The following is a 19,118-nucleotide window of genomic DNA, read 5'->3' on the forward strand; positions in this document are numbered from 1 at the left end:
ACATATGAACAACCTAGACTGACCAGAGAAGAAATAGAAGACCTCAACCAACCCATCACAAGCAAAGAGATCCAATCAGTCATCAAAAATCTTCCCACAAATAAATCCCCAGGGCCAGATGGCTTCACAGGGGAATTCTACCAAACTTTCCAGAAAGAACTGACACCAATCTTACTCAAACTCTTTCAAAACATTGAAAAAAATGGAACACTACCTAACTCATTTTATGAAGCTAACATCAATCTAATACCAAAACCAGGCAAAGATGCTACAAAAAAGGAAAACTACCGGCCAATCTCCCTAATGAATATAGATGCAAAAATCCTCAACAAAATACTTGCAAATCGAATCCAAAGACACATTAAAAAAATCATACACCATGACCAAGTGGGGTTCATTCCAGGCATGCAAGGATGGTTCAACATAAGAAAATCAATCAGTGTATTACAACACATTAAAAACTCGAAAGGGAAAAATCAATTGATCATCTCAATAGATGCTGAAAAAGCATTTGACAAAATCCAACATCCCTTTTTGATAAAAACACTTCAAAAGGTAGGAATTGAAGGAAACTTCCTCAACATGATAAAGAGCATATATGAAAAACCCACAGCCAGCATAGTACTCAATGGTGAGAGACTGAAAGCCTTCCCTCTAAGATCAGGAACAAGACAAGGATGCCCGCTGTCACCACTGTTATTCAACATTGTTCTGGAAGTGCTAGCCAGGGCAATCCGGCAAGACAAAGAAATAAAAGGCATCCAAATTGGAAAAGAAGAAGTAAAACTGTCATTGTTTGCAGATGATATGATCTTATATCTAGAAAACCCTGAGAAATCGACGATACACCTACTAGAGCTAATAAACAAATTTACAAAGTAGCAGGATACAAGATTAATGCACATAAGTCAGTAATGTTTCTATATGCTAGAAATGAACAAACTGAAGAGACACTCAAGAAAAAGATACCATTTTCAATAGCAACTAAAAAAATCAAGTACCTAGGAATAAACTTAACCAAAGATGTAAAAGACCTATACAAAGAAAACTACATAACTCTACTAAAAGAAATAGAAGGGGACCTTAAAAGATGGAAAAATATTCCATGTTCATGGATAGGAAGGCTAAATGTCATTAAGATGTCAATTCTACCCAAACTCATCTACAGATTCAATGCAATCCCAATCAAAATTCCAACAACCTACTTTGCAGACTTGGAAAAGCTAGTTATCAAATTTATTTGGAAAGGGAAGATGCCTCGAATTGCTAAAGACACTCTAAAAAAGAAAAACGAACTGGGAGGACTTACACTCCCTGACTTTGAAGCTTATTATAAAGCCACAGTTGCCAAAACAGCATGGTACTGGCACAAAGATAGACATATAGATCAATGGAATCGAATTGAGAATTCAGAGATAGACCCTCAGATCTATGGCCGACTGATCTTTGATAAGGCCCCCAAAGTCACCGAACTGAGCCATAATGGTCTTTTCAACAAATGGGGCTGGGAGAGTTGGATATCCATATCCAAAAGAATGAAAGAGGACCCCTACCTCACCCCCTACACAAAAATTAACTCAAAATGGACCAAAGATCTCAATATAAAAGAAAGTACCATAAAACTCCTAGAAGATAATGTAGGAAAACATCTTCAAGACCTTGTATTAGGAGGCCACTTCCTAGACTTTACACCCAAAGCACAAGCAACAAAAGAGAAAATAGATAAATGGGAACTCCTCAAGCTAGAAGTTTCTGCACCTCAAAGGAATTTCTCAAAAAGGTAAAGAGGCAGCCAACTCAATGGGAAAAATTTTTGGAAACCATGTATCTGACAAAAGACTGATATCTTGCATATACAAAGAAATCCTACAACTCAATGACAATAGTACAGACAGCCCAATTATAAAATGGGCAAAAGATATGAAAAGACAGTTCTCTGAAGAGGAAATACAAATGGCCAAGAAACACATGAAAAAATGTTCAGCTTCACTAGCTATTAGAGAGATGCAAATTAAGACCACAATGAGATACCATCTAACACCGGTTAGAATGGCTGCCATTAAACAAACAGGAAACTACAAATGCTGGAGGGGATGTGGAGAAATTGGAACTCTTATTCATTGTTGGTGGGACTGTATAATGGTTCAGCCACTCTGGAAGTCAGTCTGGCAGTTCCTTAGAAAACTAGATATAGAGCTACCATTCGATCCAGCGATTGCACTTCTCGGTATATACCCGGAAGATCGGAAAGCAGTGACACGAACAGATATCTGCACGCCAATGTTCATAGCAGCATTATTCACAGTTGCCAAGCGATGGAAACAACCCAAATGTCCTTCAACAGATGAGTGGATAAATAAAATGTGGTATATACACACGATGGAATACTACGCGGCAGTAAGAAGGAACGATCTGGTGAAACATATGACAACATGGATGAACCTTGAAGACATAATGCTGAGCGAAATAAGCCAGGCACAAAAAGAGAAATATTATATGCTACCACTAATGTGAACTTCTTTGAAAAATGTAAAACAAATGGTTTATAATGTAGAATGTAGGGGAACTAGCAGTAGAGAGCAATTAAGGAAGGGGGAACAATAATCCAAGAAGAACAGATAAGCTTTTTAACGTTCTGGGGATGCCCAGAAATGACTATGGTCTGTTAATTTCTGATGGATGTAGTAGGAACAAGTTCACTGAAATGTTGCTATATTACGTAACTTTCTTGGGGTAAAGTAGGAACATGTTGGAAGTTAAGCAGTTATCTTAGGTTAGTTGTCTTTTTCTTACTCCCTTGTTATGGTCTCTTTGAAATGTTCTTTTATTGTATGTTTGTTTTCTTTTTAACTTTTTTTTTCATACAGTTGATTTAAAAAAGAAGGGAAAGTTAAAAAAAAAAAAAAAAAAAAGAAAAAAGACAAACAAGGAAAAAAAAAAAAAAAGATGTAGTGCCCCCTTGAGGAGCCTGTGGAGAATGCAGGGGTATTTGCCTACCCCACCTTCATGGTTCCTAACATGACCACAGACATAGGGGACTGGTGGTTTGATGGGTTGAGCCCTCTACCATAAGTTTTACCCTTGGGAAGACGGTTGCTGCAAAGGAGAGGCTAGGCCTCCCTGTATTTGTGCCTAAGAGTCTCCTCCTGAATGCCTCTTTGTTGCTCAGATGTGGCCCTCTCTCTCTGGCTAAGCCAACTTGAAAGGTGAAATCACTGCCCTCCCCCCTACGTGGGATCAGACACCCAGGGAAGTGAATCTCCCTGGCAACGTGGAATATGACTCCCGGGGAGGAATGTAGACCCGGCATCGTGGGATGGAGAACATCTTCTTGACCAAAAGGGGGATGTGAAAGGAAATGAAATAAGCTTCAGTGGCAGAGAGATTCCAAAACGAGCCGAGAGATCACTCTGGTGGGCACTCTTACGCACACTTTAGACAACCTTTTTTAGGTTCTAAAGAATTGGGGTAGCTGGTGGTGGATACCTGAAACTATTAAACTACAACCCAGAACCCATGAATCTCGAAGACAGTTATATAAAAATGTAGCTTATGAGGGGTGACAGTGGGATTGGGAATGCCATAAGGACCAAACTCCACTTTGTCTAGTTTATGGATGGATGTGTAGAAAAGTAGGGGAAGCAAACAAACAGACAAAGGTACCCAGTGTTCTTTTTTACTTCAATTGCTCTTTTTCACTCTAATTATTATTCTTGTTATTTTTGTGTGTGTGCTAATGAAGGTGTCAGGGATTGATTTAGGTGATGAATGTACAACTATGTAATGGTACTGTAAACAATCGAAAGTACAATTTGTTTTGTATGACTGCGTGGTATGTGAATATATCTCAATAAAATGATGATTAAAAAAAAAAAAACTAAAGGACAAATGGGGTGGGATGGGGGGATGATTTGGGTGTTCTTTTTTCAATTTTATTTTTTATTCTTGTTCTGGTTCTTTCTGATGTAAGGAAAATGTTCAGAGATAGATTGTGGTGATGAACGCATAACTATGTTATCATACTGTGGACAGTGGATTGTATACCACGGATGATTGTATGGTGTGTGAATGTATTTCAATAAAACTGAATTTAATTAAAAAAAAAATAAAGTGTCAGTAACTAAAAGGTTTCAAATGGAGTCAAGAGGTCATTCTGGAGGTAACTCTTAGGCGTAAAATAGATATCCCTTTTTAGTGTCTACTTCATCAGAATCGTTAGAAGGAAATATCTGAAACTGTTGAACTGCAACACAGTAGTCTTGATTCTTGAAAACAATTGTAAAACTATGTAGCTTACACTGTGTGACCATGTGATTGTGAAAACCTTGTGGATCACACTCCCTTTATCCAGTGTACAGAAAGAGGAGTAGAAAAATGGGGACAAAATTTAAATGAAAAATTGGGGGGTGGGGTAGGGGGGATGGGATATTTTAGGTATTCTTTTATTTGTATTCTTTTTTTTTTTGGAGCAATGAAAATGTTCAAAAATTGACTGTGGTGATGAATGCACAATTATATGATGGTACTGTGAACAACTGATTGTACACTGTGGATGACTGTATGGTTTGTGAATATATCTTAATAAAAATGAATTTTAAAAAAGGAAAAAAATTGCTTACAAATTAAATTAGAGTAAAAGTTGTGGTACTGCATCTGGAAGTATACCGGTTTACATACATTATGTCCTCCAGAAAAAGCCATGTTCTTTGATGCAATCTTGTGGGGGCAGACGTATTAGTGTTGATTAGGTTGGAACCTCTTGGTTCAGTGTTTCCACAGAGATGTGACTCAATCAACTGTGGGCGAGAACTTTCATTAGATAATTTCTATGGAGGTGTTGCCCCATTCAGGGTGGGTCTTTATTGGATCACTAGAGGACTTTAAAAAGAGCCACACAGGCTCAGGTGGAGAGTAGCTGCAGCTAAGAGAGGACAAAATGCCCCAAGAGCAACACTTTGGAGAGCGCCGTTTTGAAACGCAACCTGGGAGCAAGCAGACGCCAGCCACGTGCCTTCCCAGCTAACAGAGGTTTTCTGGATGCCAAGGGCCATCCTCCAGCGAAGGTACTCTGTCAATGCCTTACCTTGGACACTTTATGGCCTTCAGACTGTAACTCTATAACCAAATAAACCCCCTTTATAAAAGCTGATCCATTTCTGGTGTTTTGCATAATGACAGCATTAGCAAACTGGAACAGAAGGGAGCAAAGACTGTGATTTCCTCATAGAACACTCTACCTAATTAAGATAAACGCTCACAAGTCTTACATCACGCCCAGTTTTACAAGTTGTCCGAGATATGTCTTAGCAGGAAGCAAATGAGGAGGCAAGGGACATCTCAGTGTGCTGCAGCCAGGGGGGCTGGGCGTGGGGGCGCTGGGTCAGCCCGAGGGTCAGGCGAAGATTCCCAGAGGGAGAGTGGTGTTGCCCGGAGCAGGGACAGGGAGGGGTTGGGGTGCTGAGGGCAAAGACGTGGGGGCTGGAGGACAGGGTGGAAGGAATTCCCATGCTGGTTACTCCAGGAATCAGGAAACAGCAGAGAGACTGGCGAGCCCCGGGGAGCAAGGGAGAACCAGGGACACCTGTCCTCGAAAGTGGGAGTGTGCCGGGCACGGGCGGAGGCAGAGCCAGCCTGGGGGACACAGGAAGCAGCTCCTGTGCTCGCCCTCCCGGCCCTGGCAGTGGCTCACCCCAGGGGTCCCGCGTACTCACGCTCGATGAGGAAGAGGAAGCACACGAGCCCCATGGCTGCCACGATGGCCCCCGGCACGACGAAGGACAGGCCCCAGCACGTGGACACCCAGTAGCCAGCGATCAGGGACCCCAGGATGTTGCCCACGGAGGTGTGGGAGTTCCACACCCCCATGATCAAGCCTCGCCTGCAACACGACAGAAACCGAGGCGGCAATGACGAGGAGGAGCCCAAATGAGGGGACACGGGTGGGAGCCACCCAAGCGGACGATGCATCAGGGGCGGGACAGGACGGATCCGTCAGCACTGCCGACACTGCCGCTGCGGGGCCAGGGCCGGAGAGGCCCGTGGGGGGACTGGGCTTTTACCGTGCCCCCGGATTCACACACACATTCCACTTCTCTCTCGGAGCTTATTCTCAGAGAGTGGAATCATTATTTTAAGGGCTTTTCCCCCCTGCAATTAGTCTAAAAGGAAATTAAAAATAGGGTGGCTTGGTTTTCATCAGAATCTTTGAAATTCCACCGCATGTCCTCACCTTCCTTTGCCAAACCAGTTGCCGAGGCAGGTGACCACGCTGGGCCAGCCGGTGGTCTGCACCAGCCCATTGGCAACCTGCAAGGAAGACAGACAGAACCTCACCGCGGATGCACACACAGCACCTGCCAGAGCGTCGTCACCCAGGGTCACTGAGCCCGCTCTTTTCTTTCTTCTGAGGGGTGGGGACACAGCCGGGACCCCCACTAAAGCAGGCACAAACCCCACTTATGGGAGCTCAACAGCCAAGACATAGTTTAACCCACTATATATATGTGCATATATATTTATGTGTATATATATACACTTATGTGTATATATACAGACACACATATATGTGTATATATATATTTATTATAAAAGGAACACAAGCCTCCTAGAGGAATTTTACTACAAGTAGAGAAAAGACAGAAAAGAAAACCCAGCTGGGACCCCACGCTGAGAACTACCCATTGTTACCGGCCTGGCGCCAGCCTTTCCAGTCTTCCTCCAACCTAAAAACTCTATTAAGAGAATTTTTTTCTTCTTCTTATAGAAGTGGGATTAGACTATAAATGTGACTTGTAAGTCACATTTTTCACTCACTACAGTGTGAAGAAGGAGCTGTTTTTCTAGGTTCTCTGCAACAAACGTAACCTTGACCCAGCGCCTGGAGAAGGTAGTTCTCTGCTTAGCAAGCGCATCCCGCTTTATTTTTGAGCAGGGCTCAGGAGCCGTGAGGGTGAGAGGGTGGCTTCAGCCTCATGAGACTCGAGGCGACTTTCTGCCCGACGTGGCACAGGTCCGGCCCAGGCCCCCTAAACCTCCCCTGGAGTGAAACCAGCCCCTGACTCCGGGAGCCGCTGGCCCGGCCTGCCCCTGTGTCCTGGGCCCTGGGATTCCGGGCAACTGCCTCCTCTTCACTCCTGATCCCTGTTACTACAAGAGTGTGAATTATTTTTGTCATTAAAAAAGCCAAACATCGTTAACTGCTACGGCAAAATGTTTTTTAATTAAAAGGAAAAGTAAATAAAACGTGCTGTGTTGTTTTCGGACACTCCCGTCCCAGAGCTGGGCATCGTGGTTTTCAGTGCCGGGAAGGGCAGATGCCAGCAGCTTCAGGAAGGGCCAGGCCCCGATGCGCGGGCCAGGATGGTGGCACAGCCTGTCTTCGGGCCGTCACCCCCTCCTGGAACCATTTGGCTCGTTCCTTCACCCCACCGACGGCCTCAGCCCTGCACCCCACATCTGCTCCTTCTACCCTTCCCACAGCCCCACGCCCTCCAACTGAGGGCTCAAATCCGTCTGAAAAGGAACATCTCGAGCTCACCCCATTGAGACAGGGTGACCAAGAAGGGCCTGGTGCTTCAATCCCCCCGGTGGGGGGTACTGACGACGGGGTGCTGTAAGGGGCAATGCCTGACGGAGCAGAAGAGAGCAGAGGAGCTTTCTGTGACAGCGCAGGCCCGGCCCTGGCAAGACGCAGCCACTGTCTGCAGGGTGGGACACGGGCCGTAAGCAGCCCGTCCTGTTCACCCGGAGACCCCACCCAGGGTGAGCCACAGCCCATGCCCTTACCTGAGCCACCACGTAGAATCCAAAACTGTGAATATCGTAGAAATAGCCCAATCCAAACAGGGCAGTAAAGGCCCCGCTGGCGAGCATCCCGGAAGTCAGGTAGTACCTAATCGGCAGGCGCTCCCCTATTATGCCACTGGGGAGGGAGAAGAGGAAAAACAAATATAAGAAAAATGGCACGCCTGGAATGCAGACAACCCAGCAATTTCTCCCACTATGTCTGTGTGCTGCTCTGAGCTTTTGGAACCAGGAGCATTGCAATTTCCAGGAAGACTTAATCACAACCATTGCATTCAGTTGCCAGAAACGGCACTTCGCAACACCCTGGAAGTCGTTTTATTTCCAATAAAAGTCTCTCAAATAACGAAATCAAACATTGTGACTTACAGATGACAGTGGGCAACTGAAGGAAACGAGAACTTGTGCTGCTAGTTAATCCTGCTTTTATAGAACCAGTATCTCGTAAACATATATAGCATTTCAACATTGCAACTGTCAAACTACAGATAAGGGTCACAAAAAGGGCTCACTCGTGACCTCGGGCCCCTCGCTCAGCCCCGCTGGGTGGGCTTGGAGGACAACCGGCCCAGCCGCTCTGCCCAGCACTGCCTCCCTGGCAAAACCACTTTTCTCTGTTAAACATGGACAATCTTCTTTAAGGTAAGGTCTGAAACTCTGGGGTAGAATCTCTAAGAGCCTCTGAAGCAACATGACTCAATAAAAAAGTGAACCCCTCAAGTCTGACCTCAAAGGGTTGCTTTGGAGACCGAAGGAGCTAAACGCACGCCGACAGCCTGGTCCACAGCGTGTGCGCTCAGTGAAAGAGCCACAGTGCTGGTGGTGGGGCACGGGGTGACGGTCCCACTGTGTAACAGGGCACACACTAACAGGCTTCACCGCTGCCGCGTCACATGTCACGCTGCCATGGAGCCACGTGACATTGTGATGGACCTGCTGGATAAAAAGCTGCCCAAGAGCCACAGATGACTTCGCGCCTTCTGCACTCCCTGCCCACTCTATGGTGCCCCACTTTCTTCCTCGTTACAATTCTAGAAGTCAGATGACTGCAAAACACGGGAAGGAGGATGCCCGTCTGCCTGAGAGCAGCTCTGGGAGCCACTTCCCAGTCTAGTCTCATCTAAAGAACCCCCGCACCAAAAGCTTTTCCTTCCGAATTCACCAAATTAAAGAAATCTGGCTACCCATCGTCAAACACAAATGACAGAAGAAAGTAATTTAAAATGAGAAACATGAAGGTCACATTTTAAGGGATTAGCCAAATGTCCTTGGCTGAGTAGAAACTGATCGCAGGGAGATTCAGAGAATTCTGGAGCTAGAGAAGGAGTTTTCTGCTTGACCTCGCTCCCTTCAGAATTTAGGAAAGGTTCCTGCCTCTCTGGGACCACCTCAGGTCACAGAACAAGTGGCAGAGTCAGGGGCTCTGCTGAGAACGCGGGGCTGGCTCCCGAGACGCAGACCATCGGCTGGCACCTGGAAATATCCTCTGGTCGTTGCTATACAAAATTGCACCCAAATTTGATCTCTACTTGGAATTGTTTCAAGAAAACGTCTCATGGAATGGAAAGGGAGGGACATCATGGAATTTTCTTTCAGCCTCCTCAAGGGTTTAGAGGCCCCGCTGCATCTGTTGACTCTGACGGGCATGGCTGGGGCTAACGTCTGCACCCATCTTACTGATTTTATCTGATAAACTAAATGAAACACCACCAGCTGCAGACAGCGTGATGCACAATCGAGCCTTCCAGCCACCGAGCTATTCATCACACTACAAGGCCCATTTTATTAAGCGGAGTGTGGCCTTGTTTTGGTCATGAGTCTGCTGTAGATTTCACGTCAAACAGAATTTTATTTCAATGACCTTCGTTGACAAGTTGCATGAAAAATTATCTTTGCCCATAAATAAGCAACAATAAAATGCTTTGTTTACTCAGGCCAGGGTCTCTGAACTTGGCCCTGTTGGAGTTAGGGGCCAGAAAATTCTCTGCAGCATGAGGCTCATCTCTGTGTTGAAGGACGTTTAGTATCCTGCAGCCACCACCTGATGGAAGGTGGGATCACCAGAAACATCCCCAGACATTGCTAAACGTCCCCTAGGGGACAAAGCCACCCCCAGCTGTGAAACCAGACTTAAGTGCTGCTTCACGGTCACTGAGAAAAACACACTCGGACACTCGGGTCTCTTGACACCACAGATTCACTGTGTCCAGTGAGACGATGGTGTCAGGCATGAGCACTGGCCTCTGGCTGGCCTCTGGGGAGCAGCGTGGCCCACGCCCCGGCCAGGCCCAAGGCCCACTTGGCATGTCCTTCCCACTGGGCCTGCGTTCGATGGTGCACCCCGCATGGGGGCTGCAGAACCCCTTGTTATGTCAGCCGTGCAAGCCCGTTCTGCAGCACGAGGTGCAGCACAAACCCAGGGCTGGTCTGGACGGGGAACCCTCCACTCCACCAGCAGCAACTGCCCGACTGGGCCACCCACCCCCGAGGGGTCCTCAGCCAGGTAGCAGGCCCAGTCATGATGACCCCACACTCCAGGTGGGTCTCAGCAAAGAAGCCAAATATGTACAGGGATCCCCGAGATTCCAAACTCATGGAGAGCTCTCAGTCTCTGAACCTGAACATGGAGAGCTCTCAGCCTCTTGGAACTGAAGGCCTCTGTCCCTATAACGGTTATTTAATTTTTAACTTGGCTGGACTGACCCAATACCCCAGTTTTTAACCAGTGAACCACATGTCCTACTACCCTGATAGTCTTTACCAGGCACCAGGATCAATTCCAAGAATGGGATCAAGGTTGGGTCCGGGATAGCAGCAGGCCAATCCCCGCAAGCCCACCACGAGTCAGACGCCCTTCCTGAGCTGTTTACACGTATTACCTCATTTAGTCCTCACCACAGTCCTATGCAGAAAGAACCATTATTTCCCCTGCTTTGCAAAGGGGAAACTGAGGCACAAAGAAGCATAGTAATTTGCCCAGGGCCACCCCTTGCAAAAGGCAGAGCTGAGATTCAAACCTGGGCAGTCTGTCTTCGGAGTCCGTGCCCCTAACTGCCTTGCGATCCTGCCAGGGAACTGCCAGAATGAAGAACTGTGCATGGAGCCCAGCATGGAGCCACCGTGGGGGAGAAACTGGGGACACGGCTGTATAAACCCACCTGACGCTGAGGCAGAAGCAGTCCCCTGACGTGTGAGTGGGAGGTGGCCCAGGGGGGCTGCTCCCTGCCGAGCGCCGGGGGGCCTGCGGCCACTCTGCTCCCAGATGACCACGTGCAGGCATGTGGCGGGATCCACGGTGAGCCTTAAACATGGGGCCACAGAGCCAGGACAGCCTGTACCTGTGAGCACACCACCACAGAGACCCGGACGCTCTGCTCGGCTGCCCCCACCTAGACGGCCACAGCAGCGGTCTGACTTGCTTTCATCTGCCCCTCAGCTCTACGGCAAGGCTGGACGGCCAGCGGCCACCTGCAAGCAACCACCTGTGAGCGGCCTAGGTCCCCACACTTAGCTCTACCCACATTTTCCGAGTTGAACGGAGAAGGCACCTGGGGATGGGCCTTGGAACCTCAGCACACCTACCTCAGATACATCCCGACGGCATAGGTGCACAGGAAGGAGTAATCCAGGGCCCCGAGCAGCTGCTGGTAGTTGTCCTTATCTACGGAAGTGAAAACCGACAGGACAAGTTCAGTGTCATATCAGTTTTTGTTCTGGGGCAGGACAATAAAATACAAAACATCCATTCTCTAAGTTTGGGCAGTTTGCTGAGAAAGCAGAAAGGGGTGGTTTTGAACGTAGAGACTTAGAGGGGCGGGAGCGGGGCAGATGTCTTCTGTTTATTTCCTTGGCAAAGGAAAGCAAAACCACCACATTTTCAAGCGGTTACTAAATAGCCATCTTTGGGATTGCGGAGGGCTTTGGGTTTATTCACTTTGTTTCACAAGTGCAGCTGGGTGGTCTTTGGCACCCACCCTCACCGGGAACCCAGATTTCTGCTCTGCACGTGGTAACATCCACTGCTGACAAACGCAAAATGCAAACCACTTTCAGCAGGTTCCCCCACTAAGGGAACCCCGGCAACGTCACCGACGAACAGTGACAACACAGCCGTCGTCTGGTAGCGCACTGCCACTGGAAACGCAGCCGCAGTTCAGAACACCGTAACCACTGCCAAAACCGGCCAGGAGGCCCTCTCTCACCATCTTGCCTTTTCCGGAGGAACCCCGAAAAGACGGCACACTTCAGGGACCCATGACTGCGGGGCAGACCAGCAGTGACTCACCGAACGGGGCCCAGCCACAGTGGGTCTCGTTGTCTGCGCCTGGCTGGGGCGGGACGGGGCCGCTCTGCCTGCTCCGGCTGCTCAACCTGACGTGCCCCTCGCGGGAGGCCTCGCAGTACTCGTGGAGCTCGCCCTAAGGCCGGGGAGGACGGAGGCACCCGGTGAGGTGCGCCACGGGACGGGGCCACAGCAGCCTCCGACCAGCGTCCTGCGCAGCTGCGCTCAGTGGGGAGCCCCCGGAGAGCCCGACGCCGAGGTCAGTGTGGGGAGGGAACGTCCAGCTGTTCCATTCCTAGGTGCATGCAACAAAAACGCGCACCCACACGGCCACTTCCACGACGGCTACGGCAGCTCCAAGCCAAAGGCGCCCCACTCAGATCACCTGCCCCTAAAGAAGTGTGTGAATTTTGCCAGATTCGCACAATTGACTACTGCACAGCAGGGGAAGAGAACCACAGTGACGTACACACTGAGCACAGCTCTCATGAACACGGTATGAAGCAAGAGAAGCCCAGCACAAGGAGGGACAAACGTATGTTTCCATTTACATGACGTTCAAGAGCAGGAAAAGGAATCCGTGGTGACAGGATCGTGGGGGGCATGAGGGAACCTTCTGGAAGCTGGAAGGAGGCCTGTTTTCTAGTCTAGATGATGACCTGCGTGTGCAGGTGCATATCTGTCAAGCCACACACTTAAGATCTGGGCACTCAGCTATGTGCCAGTCGTAGCTCAATAAAGAGGGAAAAACACGGGGGACAGGAGACCCCCAGCCCAGCGCCCAGGACAGCATAAGAGGCTCTGGCCTCGGGGGTCCTGCTTCCCACCCCCAGCTGCATTGACAGCCACCTGTGGGGTCCTGAGCAAGGTGCTGACCCTGCCCAGCCTCAGGGCGTGGCTGCTGCCACTCGGCTTGGGGGGGCACTGGGGTGGGGGTGCTGCACGTCTCCAATGGTGTGGCCAGCTAGGGGTGGCCAGAGCAGCCAGGGGGATGTGAGCGGAGCTCAGCAAGGGACAGGAAGTGACACTTCCAGCCAAATGCCGCAGTCATGGCCGGGGTGCACCAGCTGGCTCTGTGGTGGGAGAGGAGGCGACAGGCCGGACCCCCCACCTGCCGCTCAACTGGGGCCTCTCCCTCTGCCCTCCCCAGGCCCAGCCTGCTGGCCGCCTCTCACTGCCCCTCAGCTCCTGCTGTGCATTCCCTGTAATAAGGTTTTGCATGGCACATGGCTCAGGTGTAAGTGCCAGCAGAGAGGAGGGGTCCTCTGTGGCCAGGGAGGTGTCCTTTAAGAGGGCCAGGTGCCCTTCTGGTGGCCACGGGGTCAGGGGAGTCCTTGGTGAGCAGGGACCAGGGAGGGAGGGACAGCGTGCTGGGCAAGGAGCTCCTGGCGGGTCCCCCAGGCTCACGGGCAGCGGCCAGGAGTCCCATCCCCTCCTTCACTCAGCTGGCCACCGGCCTCTCCGGAAGGAGCAGATGGAGGGGCAGGGGTCACTTTGGCAAGGCTGCCTTTCCGGGGCTGTGGTCAGAGCTGGCTGGACACCTCCTGATGTCACAGCCGGCTGCACGTGGGCTCGGGTCACTGAGGCCTGGCCCACAGGGGTCATTTTCTCTATGATCATGCTGCTTTGTCACCAGCGGTGGGCCGTGGGCCACCAGGCAATGATGTAACATCGTCCTGAAGAACGAGCCAAGGGCTCAGCTTCACAAATTCAGATGTTGAAAGATTCCTCGCCATGTAGCTTCCCTTGCCGTCCTGGAGGCCCAGGGCTCTGGCCCCTCAGCAAACGGGTGCCCTCATTTTCTCCCCAACCGTTCAGGGGCCCCTTCCGGCCATCCCTGTGCCCCAGTCCACTCGGCCCAGGTTGGCCTGAGGGACCGAGGACTGAAAGCGGGCCCTGTCGTCTCCCGCTTGGCCTGCCACCCGACCGGACAGGCTTCTCCTCGGCGTCCCCTGCAGTCGGCAGGTGCTTTCGGCCACGTCTCCCTCCTGTCTCAGGCGGAAGCCAACCCGGCCATGCCCAGGAGGCGGCTCCCATCCACCACCAGCTAAGTCAAGCCACAGAGGGAGGGGAAAGGACCCTTCCAGGCTCTGAAGAAACCCCTCTGCAGGGCTAAATTTGAACCCCGGGGTTCCCAACCGAGCCTTGCACGGAAGAAAAGGGAAGGGACCGCTGCAGCCTAACGCTCACGGCGGAATGTCCACATTGCTTTCCTCAGTAAATGTCCCAGAAGGAACCATCCACTGAAAGCATCAACGATCGGGAGTGGCCCCTCGGTTACACAGACAAGCAGAAAGGGGCTTCCGGTTTTGGTTTTTACTTGATGACAAGCATACGGAGGAACAGGTTCATTTGGAACACAGGCTGAGGCCCCAGACACGCCTGGGCTGGGGTCCCAGCGCCCCGGGTGCTGGCCTGGGACTTGGCGAGGTCGAGTAAGCTCTCGGCCCCTCAACACACTGGCACGACAACGCCACGCCACGGGGCTGTTGGAAACTTCTGGGCACCTGACCCTGGAAAGCACTCGGTGGCCGCCCGGAGGACAGGGTGCCCGAGGTTTCCCATGCATAGGGACCCTGGCCCCCCTTATCCTCGATCTATCCAGTTCCCAACCTGCTTCTCCCAGTCTTTCTCTTTCGTACTAAAAACCTTCTTGGTCCCCTTTGAAGGACTACAGCGAAAGTGATAAAAGACTTTAGATTACTCCACCATAAAGTATTTGGAGAATTTTTAAATAATCACACGTTAGTTCAACTATGCTCTATTTCTGTATTTCAGTGAGTCCCATCCCCAAACCTTGGTGTCTGGGGGACGACTAACGAAACTAAGATGAATTAACAAGAAGGAAATTCTCAGAGTGAACCGACCCTCCCTGTGGGCTTTGGTGAGCTGCTGCACCCCTGCAGAAACATCTAGGGGAGGAAAGGGAACAAATCCCTTGGGGAACATCTGCTTTCATAAAAGCTGTTTTCACTGCAAATTTTTTTTACATGAGTGACTTTCAACGAGTTTTGAGCAGTTATTAAAAACCCGATCCATCATGACAGCCCGGCAGCTCAGAAAAATGCTGCTGACATGCCAAGCAGGGAAAAGCAGATGGTTATATGGTGAATGCACCAGCAGACAATTATTTTAAAATGCATGTGCAACACACAATTGAACAACAATAAAATAAACAGCAAAGCACTGTGGTATTTGGTGGGGTTGGGGTGGGGTGGGGAGTGGGAGAACAGGATGGAGGGCCTGGTGGGGTGGGGGTGGGTGAATCAAAACTGGTTGTTTCCACTGGCTTCTAGCTACAGATTCCCACTCCAATCCGCAGCCCCGCACCTCCCGCTCCCACACCCCCAACACACACACAACCACTGGGCAGCTGCAGGACAGCATTCTCAGGTTAGCAAACAGCTGCAGCCGGCAAGTTTCAAAGTCTGCACCGGAAAAGGGTGAACCTCCTTAAGTTCTACACTTGCACAAATCCCTGCAGCCATTAGGTACAAACATAGAGGCATTAATGCACATTTCGGGAAGAATCTATTCGTTAAGCTCTACACTCAAGCAACTGCTCATTCAGAAACTCTACATGTTCCTTCATTCCCAAACCAGCTCAGGCCCCAGCCATGACCGCAAGTTCTCTGCAGTGGCCAGGCCAACCTCCACAGAGGAGGGGGCGGGAGGTGACAAGGGGGGCACAGGGAGAGCCGGAGCAGGAGATTCGCCATCTCCCCAGTGAGGAGTGAACCAACGCCTGTTAGTTTCACTCTGCCCTTAGATGACACGGAAGTGAGAGAGTAGCGTGTGTGTAAATGTGCGTATGTACATGAATTTATAAATAATCTATATTTAATGGGGATATTAAGTAAACCCTGTAGGATCATTTATTTTAATGAATCCTTTCTATTCCTTTTAGAAAGCTCTGGGTTAAAACAACTCTCCAAAGCATCATAGGGAGCCGAGGCAACTGTACATCGTTGATAACATCCCCTGCACGTGGCACTGCTGGTGGAACGTGGAATGCCACTTGACAACAGGCCCCACACACACACCCAGGCATGTACAGATGACACAGACCCCCTCACAGCTATGCACAGAAATACAATACACAGGGACATTCTTTGGTTGCTGGTTAATTTTTCAACAATGGAATCATACTATATATATATATATACATATCTGCACGACTTAACCCTTCTCCCTCAAAATACCTCCTGGAAATCTTTCTGAGTCAGCTGATTTGGCCTGTTCTTTCCCCTACGGATAGGTTCACACGACACCCAGGTCATTTGGTCACTACTCGCCACGCTGCAGTGAAGACGCTGACACAGATATCCCTAAGTATGGGTGCTTTGATTTTTATGGGTGAGAGTCCTAAAAGTAGGACTGAGGACCTGTATTTTTCTTCTATTTCAATAATGTTACTAGATTGCTTTCCAAAGGGCTGTAACACTTTAATGTTCTATCACCGATGGATGGTAGGACCCCTGGACCACCCCCCACCACCAAAGCCAGCACTGGGGTTACGGTGCTTTTAAATGCTCTGCCAAGTGATGGGTATAAAGTCACACGCTGTTACTATGGCTTTGTGACTACTAGAAAGCTTGAAAATCGTTCATATATTTCTTGGGAATTTGGATTTCTTGTCTGTCTGGGAACTGTGTATCCATACTCTTTGTTCACTGTTCCTTTGAGAAGTTTCCTAACTTTACACTCCTAAGATGAATACAATTTGATTCTTGGATTTTTATTTTTTAGTTTTTACATTTAAATCTTTAAGCCACCTGTAATTTATATTTCATAATGTATGATAGAGATTCAGCATTATTTCTTCCAGATGGATGAACGGCTGTACCGATACCATTTATTATATAAACAATCCTTTTTTCATCTCTGTCAAGTATTCCAGATTTTCTATTCTCCTGACCTCTTTGTCTATTCCCATGTCATTGCCATCATTTGATTCCAGTGGCTTGAAAAAACGCTATCTTTTCACATTTTCCTTGGTAATTCTTGGACATTTTCTTATATAAACTTTAAGATTAATTTATTCAATTAAAAAAACTGCTGAGATTTTCACTGAAGTTGCACTGTGTTTAAATATTAATACCCGGAGCCTTGGAGCTTTCAAGATAGCAAATTTTCCCACTCAAAAGTATGGTGTGTCCCTCCCAGCTTTCAGACTGTTTTTGGTCTGCCCCTGGGGACTTTGCTTTCCTCTTACAGGTCGTGCATGGCCGGAAGGCCTGGGCACACTCCCGCCAGCCAGCGTCCCTGTGTCCCCTGGTCCAGAGGCACCCGCAGCCTCAGCTCTTCCCACAAGCTGCCCAGGGACATGCAGCACCAGGAGGCTGGGGGCTTCCAGGAGCCCACGTGGAGCTGGACGGATGGCTGCCCACCACCTTCACATCCAACCCGGGTGTCCCAGCCGGTCCCCAGAAGTCCCCTGGTTGCCAGCACCCCTTACCACTCCTGGCTGTCCCAATGCAGGCCCTCGGCTCAGTGGGTTGGCGACTTCCTGGGGGCACCCCAACCCTCCACCTGGGACTGGAAAGATGGCACCTTCCCCGTCAATCTAGAAACCCACGAGGGCTCTGGGACAATCCTGGGCCATCAGTCTACAAAGGCCTCTGCAGTGGTCTCTTCCATTTTCATAATGTGCCTGACAGGGCCGCCTGTGAGTCTCCCCAGCCAGGAAGACAAGCAGCAGCAGAATTCTTGGTGTTGAGCGAGTGGCTTCCGAGGGGGGGGCTCCCTATTAGGGTCTACCACCTCTTCTCCCCTCCTTCTCCCTCTTTTGAAAACCAGATCTGAAAAGATCCACAAACACTGCCACAGTCACCTGACACTTGAGGTTTTCAAAAGGGAGAACTTTCCAAGTGACTTGAAGGGCGTGGAATATTCCTGCTTCCCAGGGGGCAAAGAGGAATCATAGGCGGTTACTGGGAATGTGGAACAAACAATTGCCCACTGAAGAGCAGCCTCTGCCCTCCCTCGCCCCCAGGTCTTGTCTGGGATTTGGAGCCAGTGCTCAGAGCTCAGCCACCAGGCGAGCAGGGGGAGCCCGATCACAAAATTCAGCAAAACCACGGTCCTGGGCCTGTTTCCTTGTCAACAGCTGGAAGGTGGAGAGAAAGGGCGGCCGAACTGTAAGTCAGCAACCTGGCACTGGGTAACTTCCTTGTTCCTGCTGCAACAAGTCAGAGGCCACTCGAGGTTGAAAACCAGTCTTTCCACAAAAGTGACCTGACTCTGAGGAGAAACAAATGATCCCGCATTTTTCCAAGTTCTATCCGGTTATGAAGTCAGTTTGTCTACTTGAATCTTCTCTTCTCCAAGTCCAGGTGAATTCCTGCTTGGTAACCTCCTGCCCACCCAAAAGGAACTCAGGGTTCCACAAATAATGGACAAACCACCTCACAGCCACGCCTAGGGTCAGGACTGTCATACTTAAAGCAATTTGGGGAACAACATAAAAGTTGGATTCTAATTGGAAGAAAAATTCAAGCAAGATACAATGAACAACATAATTAAAGTTTGGCATTCTGAAACTGTCTACTAATGTCACTAAAGTGTAGTATCTCTGAAATTATAAATTCCAAAACAGCATTTTAAAGATTTTACTTTTGGCAAAGGGGAACTAAAAACCAAAGCCACAAAATAACTTGCTGCTTGCTTTCTAACCAAATCTGTTTCTCCGATGACGGGACCATCCACCACCCTCACGCCCTCCCTCCCACCCTCCCACCCTCACACCCCATGCTCCTGTGAAGCAGATCACAGGCAGGATATGGGATCGAGTGCTTTTTGTGATTTCTCACCTTGACGATGCTGATGGGCTTTCGTGATAAGTGAAAACTTGCGTACAGCAAAAATGTCAAAACAAAAATGAAGGCTCGGTACCTGAAACACAAAATATTGGAAGAGGATGACATAAAGTGATGAAGATAAATGAAAAAATACATTAGAACTGCAATCTTAAATTTTATCAGGCTGTACATAATTCACTTACTCCCATATCAATCCTATATATGATTTTGCT

At 49.1% G+C, this 19,118-nt stretch overlaps 1 protein-coding gene across 9 annotated transcripts in view; it reads right to left on the minus strand.

The window, feature by feature from the left end:
- The window catches only part of SLC37A1 (solute carrier family 37 member 1), a 96,240-nt gene that overhangs the window by 30,266 nt on the left and 46,856 nt on the right, over nucleotides 1-19,118 (minus strand). For all 9 annotated transcript variants that reach the window (XR_005216031.1, XR_005216030.1, XR_005216027.1 and 6 more), the window contains exons 3-8: nucleotides 18,898-18,979; nucleotides 12,089-12,221; nucleotides 11,386-11,464; nucleotides 7,786-7,921; nucleotides 6,230-6,306; nucleotides 5,712-5,878 (exon numbers count right to left, since the gene is read on the minus strand). Coding sequence is in view for 2 of the 9 variants with exons in the window: in XM_037831280.1 (XP_037687208.1) it covers nucleotides 5,712-5,878; nucleotides 6,230-6,306; nucleotides 7,786-7,921; nucleotides 11,386-11,464; nucleotides 12,089-12,221; nucleotides 18,898-18,979 (674 nt within the window). In the remaining 7 variants the exon portion in view is untranslated. The remainder of the gene's footprint in view (nucleotides 1-5,711; nucleotides 5,879-6,229; nucleotides 6,307-7,785; nucleotides 7,922-11,385; nucleotides 11,465-12,088; nucleotides 12,222-18,897; nucleotides 18,980-19,118) is intronic.

Source organism: Choloepus didactylus, chromosome 1 (assembly GCF_015220235.1).
Source record: "Choloepus didactylus isolate mChoDid1 chromosome 1, mChoDid1.pri, whole genome shotgun sequence".
NCBI classification, from domain to species: Eukaryota; Metazoa; Chordata; class Mammalia; order Pilosa; family Megalonychidae; genus Choloepus; species Choloepus didactylus.